The following is a 17,991-nucleotide window of genomic DNA, read 5'->3' as shown; positions in this document are numbered from 1 at the left end:
ATGAGAGAACCTTAAACCTAACTTTTAAAAAGAAAAACTGAATTCTTCAATTCGTCAATTTTGGATGAGGAAGTTAATAATTGTATTATACCACACCCTCAAGACAGCAACAGCCCTATCTGCTTGACTTGACGTGCGTCACATATTTTCTCCTCCTACAACTGGTCCCGCTGAACATGCTGGAGCACTTGGCGCGCTCTCATAAAAATTCATAATGATTTCATAAAGTCCTGTGTTTTGTTTGATCCTCTAGTGACGAGGAAACACGACTTAATATTGTGTTTTTGTTTGTTTGTTTGTTTGTTTTTTAAATTCATATTACATAAACTCGTGGGGTAAATTACTTACTTACTTACTTACTTACTAACAATCCGCAAACACCAAACAACGCCAAACAACTTCAAGTGATCCCAGAGTAACGTTGCAATTTAGCAGTTACACATCGGTAAATAAGTAAAGCATGCCGTTAAGACCTGCTGCGCAGGTAAGCAACGACAACAAAATGCAACCTTTACTTAAATAATAATAATAATATTAATTATGTGAAAGAAGACTACAATTCGTTCACTTTAATGCATTTAATTGAAGTAAGCATTGCCTATCACACTGACACTGCGAAGCCACGACACATCACGCTGGTTGTCTGCTGGAACCTGCGTTCTCAACTTCTGCCATGTGCTGCTGTCGTCGCTGCTGCTGCTGCTGCTGCTGCTGCTGCGGTACTTTATGTAAGGAGTTTTCATGTGACACCGGCTAATGTGACTCAGACATCTCAAGCGCGCATCTCTACGTCAACTCTACAGCTAACATCTCCATCAGAAGGCTCAATTCAATGTGCGAAGAAAAGCTTCGGCGTCACTTTTTACTTCCTCACCTGACTCCTTCGCCGCGGTCCCATCCCCGCCGGCCGCTTGCTGTAGTCTACTGACCGGGCTTGACCCTCCCATTGACACAGTTATGCAACTTTGGCGTTCGGCTTCCACTCTTTCTTCAACACTCGCACGTTTAAAATCTCAAAATGCAGCTAAAATCTTAATCTAATAAAATCATATTGCATCGGTCAGCCAGTGTTTGCGCACACGAATGAAAAACTCCACTAACCTGGCAAAAAGCGTGTATCCTTCCCTGGTTTCGACACTTGAAGCAAAGCGCTGCTTTAAAGTTGCTCACGTCTGGAGTCGAATTGATGTTTTCTCCAAATGTTTCTTCTTTTCTAAAGGTGTTTGCGGTCTGATGTGGCTCCGCTGCTCTTGTTTTCTTGCCCGTCCAGGCTCTCTACCCCACCGGCAGCACGTCCCGCATTTCCAGCGGAGGCTGTGACCTCATTCCGGACCCCGCCCCCTTGCTCGTCGCTCATTGGCCTAGAGAGTGCCGATCTCTCCCTCGTAGTCTCCGAGCCAATAGACGCGTTCCGCCCCTCGACGCAGGGGCTCACGGCTACCGCCGCTCGGCGCTACGATTGGCTGAGGTGGTGTCACTCTTTTTACATAAGTGTGTCACCGCTTTCACGTGGGAACCCACGGCTACGTCCGGCGTAAAAGACGCGAGAGCAAATCACCAGGAAGCGGCTGCCAGTGAATGAATCGGTGTAGATGGTTGGCTCTCCGCGGCTCTGCAGGACCGACTGTTATCTAAACGGTTATACAAGTGTGTGCACAGCCAATCTGGGTACAGAGCGCAGTGGTGCCCGCCATGAACCAGTGGACTTCTGACTCTGTGAAGTATAATGCAGCGCGTGTCAAGTTTTTTCCCCCCTTATAGATCTCCGGACTTTCCGACTTTGATATAGTCAGACGTGCCATTGAAAGAGGCAAAAGCGAGGGTTCGCCTTCGCCTTTTTTCTGTATCGCGTTAGACTGTTGTAGTTCAAATGTCATTTTGTGACACCACGACACAAGAACGCTTAGATATGATTCGGATGAATTGATAGAACGGTTGCGTGTCGAAGCAAATTCGTTTCAATGTTTACCCGTAACTAAAACAAGCAATTTTATATTTCATATTTCTCTTTTTACTTTACAGAGATGTTTGATTTTACTCAAGTTTGTCGCAAATATATCATCGTCATCGTAGCAAACGGTCTATTCAGTGTTTTAACGCTCCTAGACAGCAAGTTCAAAGCCAACCTGTCCCCCTAGTGGTTGACTTAGGTCTGAGCGATTTAACCGTCAGCGGTGAATAAAAATGACCCTCTCCACAAATGGTTTGAGAGGTGATTCATTCCAGCTCTTATGAACCTATTTGAAAAGTTAATGGTACATTTTATTTGATGTAAGTGGTTCATCTCTCCCATATTTCAAGCACTGGTGGGCCATTGTCTTTGAGATTTGTTTCCCTTCTTCAGAATCTAACTAGTGCTGTGTTTGGGAGAGTGGGAAACATATAACATTTTGTGGAAGAGCTGCTTATATATTTTTTGAAAAAGCCAATTAGCAATCAGTGCAGTTTTTATGTGAACAGCAATGCCATCCACCATCCAGTTCCACCTCCAACAGAAAACTGCCATGGGAGACCTTTTTCTTTTAGACTAAAGAATCATTTTTAAATACTGGGTGGGGTGGGGTGGGGAACCTGTATGTTGGGGGAATTAAACAAGAAAGGTCTGATTATATGATGGGTCTGTGTCAAGGCCTACAGATGGGACAGATTCTGTGGTGTGAACTATGCTGGTGAGGCAAATGAAGTCTCGACAGAAGAAGCAGGGCAGCAGATGGTGAGAGGTCTGAACTGGTGGGAGCTGCCTCGTGCTCTGTGTCAGTAAAAGCCAATGCAAATAAAAATGAGATGATGGGTTGAGCATGCCAGACATGTGAGGCCTGTTGGAATCAGACATTTAACACCATGCATCATAGCATATTGTGCTATTATATTGGTAACATTACATTCATATGTTGGAATTATTATATTGAGTTGAATGTATAAATGTGTTGAATGTTACTATATATAATGCTTTGGTGTATATTTGGATAAGGATGGGGACTTTTGACCTCAGGCTTTTCTTGAGGGAAGTTAATAAGGACCTGCTTTCTGATTCACAAATAAGACACACAAAGTTCTGCGCATTGGAAATTCTAAAGTGTGGTCGTCAGTGTTCTGTGATAGAAGAGCAAGATACTTGGAATCATTTTATTTTTATTATGGTCTGACATTTTTATTTTTATTTTAATTGTGATGAGGTAATGTTTGGAAAGTAGGACGTACGGTCTGAATTTTATTTTGTTCTTTTAAGAAGGGCGTTTGCACCAGAATTTTATATTGTTCTTTTCAGATAAGGACGTTTTTTGCCAGAATTTTATTTTGTTCTTTTCAGATAAGGCCGTTTGTGCCAGAATTTTATTTAGTTCTTTTCAGATAAGGACGTTTTTTGCCAGAATTTTATTACAATTTATACAATTGTAGTTTTTGGATGGATTTTTGAGAGAGTCCAAACAGAAGAGAGTTGCAGTAGTCGAGTCAGGAAGTGACAAGACCGCGGACCAGAATGGCAGCTGTGTGAGGAATAAGAGAAGGAGACCGGAGGTTGATGTTGTCTAAGTGTAAGTAAGCTGACTGGGTTATGTTGTTGAAATGGGATGAGTAAGAAGGTGTGCTGTTGAGGCACATTAACAGAGAAAGCATTGGTGAATGCTCTATAGTTAGAAAAGATTTTTAAAAAAAAGGCAAAGTATTTTACTAATAGGTTCTTATGAGATGTCATAAAACATAGTATGAGATACGGGTTGGACATCGCATAATAACGAACCAAAAACCAAAACACTTTAAAATCCAAATGAGTTGCTCAAAGGCAGGCCAATGCACAGGCCTCCATTAGGGAGGTCATGCCCTCACTGGATGTCTGGCAGACTGACTGTGATAACTAGATGACAGCACTGACTAACTTTTACTATGTTTTATCTAAACAGATGCAGCTTATTTAGCCTGATGCAACTGCAGGATGGATCCAGCGATGAAGGTTGATGCAGGTGTGGGTAAAAGCCCACCAAAGAAAGAGGCGGAACCGAGGTGGACTGGACCATATGAAGTCGTGGAGGTAATCTCACACGTAGTCCAGGTAAAAGAAAAACTGGACCAAATTGGCACCACCAAACACATTGTGCACCTGGTTAAACACCCTCCTGCCCTCTTTGAAGGAAGTTAGAGAAGATTTGGATGAATCGAGTGAGAACTAACAATATATAATTATAAACATTTGGCCTAATCCTTTATATTTCTTCTCACTCAAAACCTTGGTTAAAAATTAAAATTTTCTATTATAATTGTTCAGTTATCTCAACTGGGACTACCCAGAGGGCGGATGATGGCGTGTATAGGTCCAGTAACGACTTTGGGGGCTTTTGTGTTGAAATAGTGACTAACTACTCGTTATTCAGAGATGAATGAAAAGATGAATGAATGAAGTAATCAATTAGGATTTTATTTCAAATAGATAAGTGCTAAAAAAAAGAAATAATAATATCAATAACTCATGTTTGAAAGAATGAACCAAATTCGTATGGTCTCTGTAATCAGTGTCATCATGGAATAATCTCACTTCTCAGCATATCCTGCTTGGTTTTGTGATGTTACTGTTTTATTTTATGCTTTGCTCATTATGCAATCAACACATTGTTTTGTTATGCAGTCAATGAAGTGTTACTGAGGTACAAGGTAAAAAAAACACAATCTTACTGGCTCAACTTCAGACGGAGAGAACACCACTGATGAATGATTTGGTGGAAGAGTCAGCAAGTACTGTGTTCAAAGTTTGTTTATAGTTGGCCTAGCGCAGACGAGGCCAAAAGGGGGACTGTTGGAATCAGACATTTAACACCATGCATCATAGCATATTGTGCTATTATACTGGTAACATTACATTTATATGTTGGAATTATTATATTGAGTTGAATGTATAAATGTATTGAATGTTGCTATATATAATGCTTTGGTGTATATTTGCTGATCATGACCAGTGCCTTGGGGGTGTTCAAAACCTGCCAAGCAAAGACTGTGTTATTCATTAAGTCTCATGAACCGTGACCCCGGGTGACCAGAAGAGTGGTCAGCTGAAGGAACTGCCTTTGCGACCCTCATGAAGTTTGCGACCCATCCAGTCACAAGGATGGGGACTTGTGACCTCAGGCTTTTCTTGAGGGAAGTTGTTTCAACAGGTTACACCGGGAGGAAGGATGGACCATTTGGCTCACGGCCAAATAAGGACCTGCTTTCTGATTCACAAATAGTGACAGTAACACCCAGGAACCGAAGGGGGAAGAATGGACAGCCAATCAAAGGACAACACTGGAGAAGACATTCAAATCAGGAGTCTGATTGTTTGTCTTTGTACTTAAGGACTTTATTGGGAGAAAGTTGTCAGTCTGACTCCGGCGACGGCCAGGACTCGACTCCAGAGATCTCTCCATCAGATCTCTGTAACAAATGTCTTGTTCTTCTTTTCAGACAAAATTGATTGAGATTTTACTAGTCTCCTTTTCTTCATTAAACGAGCACGCGGTTTGGTAGCATACTAGGTAAAGGAACCAAACCAACAGGCGCCACAAAAAGGTGAGATGCTCGAATATTAAATTCTCATTATTACTGAGATGTGAGAAATAATGGATTTTCAGATATTATCTGTCATTTCTGAGAGTGTAAGTTGGGATAAAGCTACTTTTAAATTGTGTTAAAGCCTTTGTTAGCTTAAAAATGTCAAAAAAATATATATACTAGATATAGTCAAGCTAGACCATCATTGTCGGAAGAGCAAATATGAAAGAACCGATCACAGGCCTGCATGTTTCTAGGTTTTATTTTGTTACTGTTATTGAAAGTGAAATAGAGTATGCATTTACACTGGTGAAGGATTTTTGTTTTTATTTTATTGTGACATTTTGAATTAAAAGGACAGTAAACTAGTCAGAGGCAATTTAATTAATCGTAAAATATATCTTCAAAAAAATTGAATATTGCCAGAATCAGTGGAATAAGCCTTCTGATCACTGCTTAAATCCGCCCCCTCGTGCCGTCTGTGAGTGATGCAGATGTCCAAATATGTCACTGCCTAGGAATTCATAAGATCCATCATAACCATTTATGGCTTGAAGATAAGATGATGCATGGTGGCGCTTCTGTTGTGAAAGTGACGCAAATGTGACCAGAGGCACCCCCGAGAACAGGAAAGAAGGGCATCCCCGGGAGCTTCCATATGACTTCGGCTGGTGCAACCCCTGCTATCTGCTGGTGGAACAGCAATGACAGGACAGATCACATAATAAAACAAGTAAAACAGACCAAAACTGCCAAAGTGTCCGCAGTATTTTTTTAAAATTCATTAGAAGTCATGAGAGACACTTAGAAAGCACTTGTATGTGTTGAGTTATTTTAAGTGTCAAGAGGTTCTTTATTTTAAAAGGATGGTAAACATTCATGTGCATATCCATATCATCTTTTCCAATGACCTAAACAAAAACAAACGTAAACGACTTTAGCCAGAAGGTTGATTTTCATTGACAGTCCGGAGCTGGTCAATACAGAGCTCCCCTACCCACACCAAGGAAGAGGAACTATCCCCCATTTACAAATATATGTATTGTAAAAGTAAGAGTTGAAAATTGGTCATGTGACTTGAAGGTACTTGAAAGAGACACCTGAGAGTGCTTCACCTTCACACAAAGCGCCCAGAGTAAACATTATTCAAGTTACGCTTTTATGATCCTGTAAATTATTAGCACCTGTACAAGAGGCTGCGCACAGACATCTCTACCAATTTCAAGGTCAATACAGAAGTCATAAACATAGCAATGATGATGATACAATATGCAAAGAATACCATTCAGTACTGCACAAATACAAGTGTCCTTATTAATGCTGTGTTCCTATTCGCTAACACTTGACATTTACTGTGATAATTTAAAAGAATGGGTCCACATGGGAGCTCATGTTGTGTCTCTCTGATGTCACAGCTGATGGAAGAAAGATGTGAGATCAAGTGGGACATGCTCAAAAACATGTTCAGTGCATACTTTTTAATCGGACCAACTTGATCTTTTGTTATTAATGCAGAGAGATAAAGATGAATGATTTTTGCTTTCAAAAATGCATTGTACTTCCTCCCACTTAGTTGGAAAAAATGTTAACTGCGTCACTAGCATAGATTTCGCTGCCAGATCATGTGGGATACTTTCATATCGTGCTGTGGATCTTGGGAGGAAAGTGCTGCTGCTTCCTCCCACCCTTCATTCATCCGTGAAAATAACACACAAAAAAAGTATAAATTCCTCTGACTGAAATAAAATGGCAGAATAATCATTCTAAAATCATGCTTGGGAAAATCCATTCATATTATTAGGGCATCAGCATATATGAGACAGCAATGGCAGTGATTGATCTGAACATCAAAGAGACACTTGAACCTTGAAAAAAAGAGTGTTGATAGCCATGATAGTATATATAAGATAGCCATGTTTTCAAAGTATGATCAGCAGACAATTGACAATTTGATTTTTTTTGCCAAATGAGAAATCTTTGTACATTGCTGACCACAGACGAACAATGCAGTAACCACCATTAACACCCTGTGATGAAAACATCAACCACAAACAGTGAACATACCTCGGTGAAAGACCACGATTTACATTTATTGATTTCATTACGTTTTTTCGTTCTTCCATAATACTGAGATGCTATATGTCTGAAAAGTGGGTCTGTCTTGACTGAAATTGACTGAATTTAATGCACCCAATGCCTGCTTGCTTTAAAACGAAATACTAAATAAAGTACTTGAAACATCACTCAATCATGCCTTTCACCCATTGATGGAAATATTTTGACAGCGCTCTCCATGTTCTGTGGATAAACAAACTCTGCAGTCCGCAGCCAAACATTCGGGAGTGATTCACGTCCCTCGTCTTGTGGACATGGACAGACTCACCCACAAACGCACGCCCACTCTTGTGAAAAAAAAGAAAAGTGGAGAGATTTGTGTAGGATGAGTGTTGGACAATCAGTGCCATATTTGGTCCGTAAGTCTATTAGCAGGAGCCCATCTTCATGATAGACGTGGGTTCCCCATATAGCATGCGGCCGACACCCGCCGACCTAAGCCTGCGAACACACTTCCACCCACATCCAGTTGGTTTTTGTCACGCGTGACCTCATACATGGAATGTGACATACGCAGCAGCACTGTTGCATCTGTGTTAAGAAAGAAAAAAAAAAGAATTAAAGATATGGTCCATGGCCTCAGGTTTTGATTAGAATAATACAATTCGTATGATATGCAGCTTACTATCAGGTTTCCTGTGGTAATTCTGTTACCCCAGATGACAACAGGTGAGAGAGAGGGCAAAAAACAATTTCTAAGATCATGACGATGGAAAAGAAGTGAAACAAACTTAAACAAACATAAAATCTAATTTATTTTAAAAGAATCTTGTCTATTAAAAATATAGCTTTTCTTTTGCCAGCACTTTTGGTTCGTTTATCAGAGTTGTTAGATACAGACAATCGGAGGATACAAATCCATGTTAAACTTAGCTACATAAGGACCGCCACCTACAATAATTCTTCTCTTGAGTCACAACTAACCAGAGGGTCATTGAGCTTTGTCAGGCTGTTTGTAGCATCAGCAAATTTCCCTTTCCGTCGTCAGTCGGAAGTGATTCAGGCCCTCCACCTTGCACGTGCCTATACTGAAGAGACAGATGGAGCCCGATATCACATGACAAAATTTGTCATTCTTTTGGGGCTTCAGATGAATCCACTATAAATTTAACATATGGCTTATTAAAAATGTGTATGACGAGATTTTGGGGAGTTGCATTTTTTTAACCACAGGGAACATGGAGCCCAATCTGTGAACACACTCCCTCCCACATTCCGTTTGTCAGTGTTGCGTGGGCCACCGTCAGTATACTTCACTATACAATCACACGGAATGTCATCCAGTCAAATGTGACATACCGCATGTCACAGATGGTGCTGGCGATTGATCAGCAACTTTCACCGGAACTCATCCTGCAGTTACCCAGGCAATGCTTAAGAGAGACTTCCGGCCAAAAGAGAGCCTTGTTTCTTAGACAACTTAGAATAAATGTGATATGCGTGAAAAAAAAAAGAAAAAAAAAAGAAAAAAGTTCCCTCCTCCACAAATTATTTTTGTCTAAATTATTTTTGTAATTCTGGTAATGTGTGTGGTGATGTTCTGTTTTTCCTTCAGATAAAAAAAAATACAAATATACACTTGGCTTATTTATATTGTTTAATTTTTCAAAGGTGCATGTTAAAAACTGATTTAAATATGATCGTATCAGTGTACCAAAATAATATCTCTGGAACACAATTAAAATCTGCAACACCAACAACAAACATTTTGTAAAACAAGTTTGACACTTCTGAGGGAGAAAGAAAAATCTTTTTCATACATGAGCTCCACACTAATATGTAGTGCAGGTTTTTTTGTAGTTTCTCCCAAAAAACCAAATGCATCAGCTCAACCTAAAATTTCACCAATCATGTCTGTTGTAGAAACGTCCGGCAGCTGAAAGTTAAACGCAGCAATGATAGTGGGTGCATGTCGCCATCTGCAGGCCTAAAATGTCCAAACCTGATTAACTGTTCACATTCATGTCAACGTGAATCCTTGGAAATGAAACTAGATTAAAAAACAGATATCTGCAAGCAAAATAATAATAATGATAATGATAATAATGATAATAATAATAATAATAATAATAATAATAATAAATCACATTAAAGATCACCCCCGTGTTGGCTGTAGTGTTAGATCTGAACATAGATTAGGAAAAACATTTCTAATGAATTGGAAAAAATAATTATAGTTTCTTTCACCCCAAAAACACGTGTAAATTACACCATAGTGGCATGTCAATTCAACCGTGGTAATCACTCAAAGAAGAATATCTCAGCATCAACTAAAAGGTTTACATCTCCACCAGCAAGTGAACTGAACGTCAAACATGTTCATGCAAACAGTGTAAAAGTGAGAACTATGTACAAGAGTGGTGATGCGTTAATGGGTGTGCAATTGCCTGAAAGTGACTGCGACAGTCATCAGCCAGGAGGACACCAGCAGCAGCTTCATTCAGAGGTCGGTTGTGACCACGGGAGTGACGCCGTGAATCAGCATCGTCGGGCCCAGGCCTTGACTCAGCAGCTCCATGTGCTGCAGGTAGGCGCCATAACGCCTTGTGTCGGCGGGTGGGCGTGGCAAATACAGGAAGCGCACAGTGGGCTGCGGGGCTCCATGCTGCCGAATGAGGGCGTTGACGGCGCGGATGTATTCCTCTGTGATCAGCGACACGTTTCCCACCCAGGCATTGTCCCGCCCCCTTCCGTCGTCGTCGTCGTCGTTGTTGCCGAACGTCTCCGCTGCCTCCCGGCGCTGCCAGTGTAGAGCAACCACCTCGTCCCATTCAACCGTGTGCACCGTCGCAGTGACCCTCAGCTCCGCCAGCATGGCCTGGAGCTTCCTCTCATCGTCCTCCTCCTGCGCCTTCAGACTGCCGCGGGCCTCGACGCACAGGAAGAGCCGGAGCCTGACCCGACTCCAGATGTGGGTCTCATGGAGGACGCCGGCCATCTGCAGCAGGAACAGCGAGCAAGTGTCCACGTAGCCGCGGCTGTCTGGCCGAAGCAGGTTCAGGGGCCACAAGTCCATAAACGGTCCGGTCGAACTGCTGCAAATGTCACACTCAGCCTCTCCTAGCCGAAGGAGGACCTTCTCCCGGTCGAACTGCTGGAAGTAACGGGCCAGCGTCACGTTCTTCCCCATTTTTAGGGCGTCGACAATCAGCGACACGTACTCCTCTTCGCACAGTTCCTTTGGATCCTCGGGTCCCCGCACGTCGGGGAAGGAGGCCGGCCGCTGCTCTCTGGGGTCTGCAGACGAATCCACAGAGTCCAAACCGTCAGCCGTGGAGAGGAGAACTTTGCCCCCGAGGTCGTCCTGAGGGGCGCGGTCATCGTAGAAACCCATGACTAAGGTGTTTGGCCTCATGGCACCAAAGCCCGAGATAAACAGCAGGTTCTGGACGCCCTGTCGCACGGTGTTGGCCAGGGTGAGATTGACAAACGCCTTGATGTTGAGGTGGTCCACCAGGGACAGCCAGGACTCGTAAGTTCTCTGCAGAGGATCAGCGGGCAGCCCATCTGCAGGGATCACACGCAAAGACAAGACACGAGTAGCAGCAGCGTATTGGACCACAATAAGGCAAACAGCGAAACAATATAGTGGGCCACTGATGCAAGATATTACGTATTACTATTAGTACATTTTAAAAGGGACAATAATAAGGAGGATTGACTAACAATGTAAAGCAAGTCTGTCGAACTGCACGGATGTGAGGAAAGTCCGTCTTTTACTTCTGCTGGCGCCTCTTCTCAGACTATTGCCAACAAATGTTTTAAACATTCTATATTCCTATAAGAATGGAAATTATTTTAGGTTTTACTTGCGTTACATAATCTAACGTCCACACATCAGCCTTAAGTAACTTCATATAGTAATTTGAACATGCACAGCTGATGATACAGTCTGACAGGGGACGGATCTGTTAATGGTGCACTGGTTGTGAGGATGATTTTAATTTGACACTGAAGTAATTACCTCTGTGAGACAAACAAATTATTCATCTTGGAGTCAAATTACGCCTTTTAATGAATTCATTAATCAATGAATGCTGCCAGCCCTTTGAAAACACAAAGACTGTGACTCATTTATCTCCATTACATGCTTTGTCGACAGGCTATACCAGGCCGACAGTGTCTCACAGCCTGAAAACAGCGGCTTCTTCCCTGTTTAGTAAGTCATTTGTTCTAGTTAGATGGAAAAAAAAAAAAAAAAAATCCATGGACAGTATTCTTACCCAACTGTCCTAGCTCTACATGTCCCAGCACATAGAGGCCACTCTTCTTGAAGTCGTTGATAAAAGTCATGAGGGCCGTACAGCTGCGAGGATTCCCTACCACCAGCAGTAACTGGGGCCTCCAGAACCTGACGTGATCTTTGCGCACATCCAACAGTAACAGATATTTACGCACCTGAATGTGAAAAAAAATGAGGGAGAACGGGATGTAACAATCAAGGAATTTGTGTAGGCTCCTGCTGCGTTGACTTCTTTTCATGTGGGCACCTGGTGGAAGATGAGAGCCTGGCTGATGAAGCCCCATTTGCTTCCGGGACCGAGGAATTGGATAATCATTAGAAGCATCAGCATGAAAGCTATGCTGGCAAATGCATAAAAAGCATCAATGAGGAACATCATGATAAGGCAGCCGAGGACTCCCAGAATGCAGGTGTACCATCTGAATAAACGAAATGAGGGTCTACGAACGAGACAGAGGTTGGGGTTATTTAAAAAAATAAAGCATTTTCCACACTGACACAATGGAATGCAAAACTGAAATCACACCATGTACCTGAAGTTGGCTGCAGAGGCCCATTCCAGAGCCAGACACGCCATGTTGACGGAAGCGTAAACCAAAAGAAAGGAGATGGTCACAATGCTGGCAATGGTGTTCAATGTACCGGCAAACAGCACCATCTAGTGGAAGAAATAAGCACATGCCATCAAAAGTTCCACACTATGGCCCATTCGGCATTTATTTTCACAAAGCATTAAAGTAGGCAAGCTCGCACAATACATTGAACAGCCAATATTTAAAAAAATAGCTCATTTAGTATTATTTACTAAATAGCTTATTTAGTTTACCATTGAAAAAAAACCCAAACACTCGTTTTAGATTTTTAAAAGATTAAAAAAAAAGAAAAAAAGAAATGTTTTCTTGTCATTATTGCATGTTCGGGGTCAGGGAGCGCCATTTGTGACACCACAAAGGGCTTATTTCAAGAAGTCTGTTTTGGTACACGTATTGAAAAGTGGAGCAAGCAAGAGCATTTAAGGATGGACTTCTGCCATTTCTGTGAAGGCTTTATAGGCAGAAGTCTCCCAAACATTAGGCAACAGGATGTTCACCGTCATCATATATGCACCTTCCCCAGTCATTTTTGGGGGAGAGTGGTGTTATTATACTACTTTTCCCTATCTGTGCCCTTTGGACGATACGTTTCGAGCATTTTAAAAGGGTCAAAAGTGTGTCACCTGCACAAGCAACCAGGAGATGAGCACCGATGCCCAGGGGTTCCCACTGCGAGACGTCTTCGTGGCCACGGCCAACTTACCACCTATGCACATTCAACTCACAAAGTTAGCAAAAGCCAAGTCACTGCTCGTATCCCTTCATCGGAAAAACAACTGAGTCATCCAGCTCTCCACATGAAGCCAAACGCACAATGAGAGAATTTTTTCACCCCCCCCCCCACCCCACCACCACCGAGAAACTCAACACTGCAGCCATCTGTTGTCAAGTGATGCTGTCCGCATCAACGTCGTGCCATGTGTAAAAAAACAGAAAACACACATGATTGCATTAACAACAAGTGTCAGTATCTCACAGAGATGGAGGCATCTTTCAGCAGATGGCTGCTTATTATATTGTTGACTCAGTCTTACAGGAGACCAGCTGGAGTTGGATTTGGTTTAGTTTACTCTGGATCAAGGACCCAAAAGCCCCAGAATATCACCTCAAGAAACAAATTTGGTAAATGCATTCCTTTCCATGGCTCATAGGGCAAGTGGCGGGACTTCAGTTAAACCCTGCTAAGCTAACTGGCAAATAAGACGGTTGCTTTTCTGGTATGCAGTGCTGACACCAGGGGAATTAGCTTCAGTTTGTGTTGTTCAACTCACCAAACAGGTTGTCTCTGGAGAGTGCATAGAGGATCCTGGATGCTCCGATCAAGTTACTCATGGAGGCAGAGATGCTGGAGAAGTAGACCCCTATTGTCACAAGTGGCGGCCAAATATTGATGTCTCCCAAGAAACTGTAGTTTCGTTGGAGAAGATAACTGACAATCAAGAATAAAACAGAGAGATGTAATTAGATTATATTTATATTTTTGTAATCCATAAAATAAATATAGTTAGCCCCTAAAACAGACAAAGAAAAGGTATAAATGTATTGTTTTTTTCTATTTAACAAACTGTCCTTTATACACTGTGTGGACAATTATTAGGCAAGTGACTATTTTGACTATATCATCATTTTATCCTTAATTTCCAACCCCAAGCTGTATAAACTTGAATGCTAAGAGGATATAATGCATATTAAATGATGTGTATTTGTGTAACGAGGGAGGGTGTGGCCTAAGGAGATCAACGCCCTATATCAAGGTGTGCATAATTATTAGGCATATTCTTCTCCTCAGAAAAAATGGGCCAAAACAGAGATTTGAATGACTGAAGTCAAAAATTGTAAAAAAGTCTTTCAGAGGGATGCAGCACACTTGACATATCTAAGATATTGGGGCGTGATCACAGAACCATCAAACGTTTTGTAGCAAATAGTAAACATATGCAAGAAACGATGCCAATTAACCGCAAAAAATTGAGAAGAATCAAACTTGAAGCCACCAGGAACCCATTACCCTCCAGTTCTGCAATATTTCACAACTGCAACCTACCTGGAGTGTCAAGAAGTGCATGGTATTTAGTTCTCAGAGACATGGCCAAGGTAAGAAAGGCTGAAACCCGACCACCTCTGAACAAGACACACAAGTTGAAATGTCAAGAATGCGCCAAGAAATATCTGAAGACAGATTCTTCAAAGGTTTTGTGGACTGATGAGATGAGAGTGACTCTTGATGGACCAGATGGATGGGCCCGTGGTTCCATCAGTAATGGATACAGAGCTCCACTTCGACTCAGATGCCAGCAAGATGGGGGTGGGGTATTGGTATGGGCAGGTATTGTTAAAGATGAGCTAGTTGGACCTTTTTGGGAGGAAAATGGACTCAAAATCAATTCTCAGACCTACTGCCAATTTTTAGAAGACACTTCCTTCAAGCAGTGGTACAGGAAAAAGTCTGCAACTTTCAAGAAGACTTTGATTTTTAAGCAAGACAACGCTCAATCACATGCATCAAAGTATTCCACTGTGTGGCTGGCCAGTAAAGGCCTTAAAGATGAAAAACTAATGACATGGCCCCCCTTTTCACCTGACTTAAACCCTATTGAGAACTTCTTAAGCAGGAAATTTACAGTAAAGGTAAACAGTACACCTCTCTGAACAGTGTTTCGGCGGCTGCACAAAAGGTGGATTCTGACCAGATCAAGAAACTGACTAACTCTGCGAATGGAAGGCTGGTGAATGTTATTGAAAAGAAAGGTGTTTTTTTTTTTTATTATTCTCACTTTAACAGGTAAAAATAAACAAGTGAGATGGGAAAATCTTTGTTTTTCATTTAGTTGCATAATAATTGTGCACACTAATAGTTGCCGAATAATGGTGTATATAAAGATATTCTCATAAGAAAGCCAGAACTTCACGTTTACTGCTTAAATGTTCAGGTTTGATGGTTTGTTCACATTTTGGATAGACCGAAAGCACTCTAGATGTACAATAGCAAAATTAATACTCAAAAATACAACTTGCCTAATAATTGTGCACACGGTGTATGTAATGTAAGTGTGTAAGTGTGCATCTAACCGGTCACAGGATGCTGCCGCCAGCAGACTCAGCAGATTGTATGTGATGAAAGTAGTAAGAACCACTGCAAAAGTCCCTCTTGGGATGGAGAAGCAAGGGTTTCTCAGGTCGCCTGAAAAAAAAAAAAAGACCTAATTTTCGTCTCAAACAAAACCACATCTGTGTTGTTAAAAGGCTGCTAAAGTTTTCCCTCCGACGCTCATAATCCACAAGTGAATCCTCAAAAACATAGGATGTTTACATCCACACAAATTTCAGTTCACATCCTTATTCTGTAACAGGTTGGACTCAAATTAACTTCTTCCTATGGCTGATGAAAATTAATAACCTTTACTGAGGAATGCCCCCCTTTTCTCTAGCTTGAGATCCAGCAACTAAACATCTTTTTTTTTTTTTTTTTTAAGAAACAACCCTCCTAAAAACAGGAAACACGACCTTCCCTCAAAATTAACACACTGAAGGGACTTTCACAGCATCTTACCCGACATGTTGGACCCTGCCATGATTCCAGTGCAGCCATTGAACATGACGGCAAACACTTGGACAAAATTCATGATGGCACCAGTTGTATAGTCAACCGTGTAACTGGCTATGAGAACACAGAGAGAGGAAGAGGTATTTGTTTTGTTTTTTTACAAATTTCAAATCGAGGTCATGAGTCCATCTCTACATTTTACAATCATCGCAGTCTACAAATGGTCAGCCCACGACACTGCTGGGAACACATTTGACACTTACGCATTAGGTTGCTCTTCAGGGTGCGAAGCCGAATGCCAGTATAATTTGCCACAGTCTGGGCTGTGCTGTTAAAAACAGCACTGGGGGGCAAAGCCACCACACGCGGCCCCACAATGAAGAAACTGATGAAGATGGAGGCCAGAACGAGCAGGACAACGATGAAAACAATGAAGGTGGCTTTGGCATAAATGTGAGCTCCTACCTGTGACATGGCCAAGGATGCAAAAAATGATTTATTTTTAATTTGTTATATTGAAACAAAAATAAATACAAAATGACGTGAGGAAGGTAAAGTCAAAGTGAACAGTGAGGCGTCAGACGTGCAGCTTCCCCTCAGGGTGCATTTATGCACAATATTTGCAACTCTAGGCTCTTGCAGATACAATTTCAAGTTGGAAAAAAAAGAAAGGCAAAAACTTATAAGCCATACCAAACAGACAATAAAACAGAGGAAGAGCAGGACAGTGGCATAAAGCATCGACCACCAGTATCCTGAAGGCAAAACCTGATGGACGTTTTCAACAGCTGCGGTGCCGTCTGGGAAGAGCAAAAAAGAAAAGATGACGAATTGGTGCAGCAATACACTGACACACATGGTGCAGAGCAGGGAGTGACGATTAGCCAGAGACCCTACAATGCTATCTCTGAACGCTGAAGGTACCTTTAGCATTTGGAATGCCAAAGGCTGACACGATGGCTTCGACCAGACCCAAAATGTAGAGAGCACTGCAGCATATGTTGGCAAAGAAAAACATAACGCCAATGCTCCCACCAAACTCTGGACCCAGGGCTCGACTGATCATGTCTGGGATGACTGAATCAAGGAGTCACTCAGTATTTTTATGTAATCGTTATGTGTGTGTTTTTGTGTTTTGGGGAGATGTGTGGATGTGTGTGTTTTTGGAGGGGGTGCTCTTTTGTAACCTGGGGTGAAGATTTGAGACACTGCATAGACATAACTGCTACTGTGCTTTTAGAAATAGCAATTCACTAGCCTGTCTTCTTCCTACCATAATGTGCAGACATGCTGCAACATGTGAAGGATACAATAGGCACCTCCAGCATCTAGAGCTCCATTAGTGCAGATGGCGCAGATTGAGAGCACAGTCATGGTGACGATTAAGTAGGCCAGCAGGAACATTGTAATGGATTGGTAGATTCCAGCATGACCCACGACAAATCCTGAAAGATATAAAAGGGTTGATTTATATGTTTGGTGCAGCAGGGGGCGGTAAGTGCTGTGAGTGAGAATTCAGATTTCCATTCATGATTCAGTGCCTCACTTTCCCAGTGGTCATAGATCCCAATCACTATTTTTTAAAGAAAAAAAAAAAACAAAACATCTGAGGTCCCTGTATTTAAAAAATAAAAAAATAAAAAAAATAAAAAATCTGACTTTTCAACTCACCAATCCGGAGGAAAACAACGACGCTGAACATGGACAGTAACGTCGGCACGACGACGCCGAACAAGACGCCGAGCTTGCGGCCATCTCCTCCCAACTTGGCCGCGGTGGTTTCGGCGTCATGGCAGGGCTCAGGTTTGGCGCCGCTTCTGAAGCGGTAGTTCAACAGAGGAGTCTTCTCTGACATGGCGATAAACCGAGGCAGCGGTGCATTCACGCAAACATTCGGAGCCGGATCCCACCTGCACGTCCGCCAGTCCACCTTACTCTGCAGGTAACGGCCACTAATTGCTAAGGTGACGCAG

The 17,991-nt window shown here is 42.1% G+C and overlaps 2 protein-coding genes across 4 annotated transcripts in view; both read right to left on the bottom strand.

The window, feature by feature from the left end:
- The window catches only part of per2 (period circadian clock 2), a 29,222-nt gene extending 27,539 nt beyond the window's left edge, over positions 1-1,683 (bottom strand). For all 3 annotated transcript variants that reach the window (XM_076021394.1, XM_076021395.1, XM_076021396.1), the window contains exon 1: positions 1,102-1,683. The gene's annotated coding sequence lies outside the window, so the exon portion shown is untranslated. The remainder of the gene's footprint in view (positions 1-1,101) is intronic.
- Positions 1,684-9,262: 7,579 nt separating this feature from the next.
- Positions 9,263-17,991, bottom strand: LOC142885184 (solute carrier family 12 member 9-like). Its single transcript, XM_076021393.1, has 13 exons — positions 17,690-17,991; positions 17,329-17,463; positions 16,943-17,086; positions 16,712-16,818; positions 16,282-16,483; positions 16,025-16,132; positions 15,544-15,655; positions 13,746-13,903; positions 13,098-13,180; positions 12,415-12,539; positions 12,129-12,321; positions 11,862-12,036; positions 9,263-11,145 (listed from the first exon to the last, which is right to left on the bottom strand). The coding sequence occupies exons 1-13, from the start codon at positions 17,871-17,873 to the stop codon at positions 10,079-10,081; spliced, it is 2,793 nt and encodes a 930-aa protein (XP_075877508.1). The 5' UTR covers positions 17,874-17,991; the 3' UTR covers positions 9,263-10,078.

This window comes from Nelusetta ayraudi, unplaced genomic scaffold (assembly GCF_046127955.1).
Source record: "Nelusetta ayraudi isolate G7.1 ecotype Tasmania unplaced genomic scaffold, CSIRO-AGI_Nayr_v1 ptg000011l, whole genome shotgun sequence".
NCBI lineage: Eukaryota > Metazoa > Chordata > Actinopteri > Tetraodontiformes > Monacanthidae > Nelusetta > Nelusetta ayraudi.
The sequence above is the reverse complement of the archived record's forward strand: the minus strand, read 5'-3'. Positions and strand labels throughout refer to the sequence as shown.

Excerpts from the sequence above, each read along its gene's own strand:
- LOC142885184 (XM_076021393.1), bottom strand. The coding sequence starts at position 17,873 with ATGTCAGAGAAGACTCCTCTGTTGAACTACCGCTTCAGAAGCGGCGCC. Across the intron at positions 15,656-16,024 it reads GGCAGGGTCCAACATGTCGG|GCGACCTGAGAAACCCTTGC; the intron begins GTAAGATGCTGT and ends TTTTTTTTTCAG. Across the intron at positions 12,037-12,128 it reads AGGCTCTCATCTTCCACCAG|GTGCGTAAATATCTGTTACT; the intron begins GTGCCCACATGA and ends TTTCACATTCAG.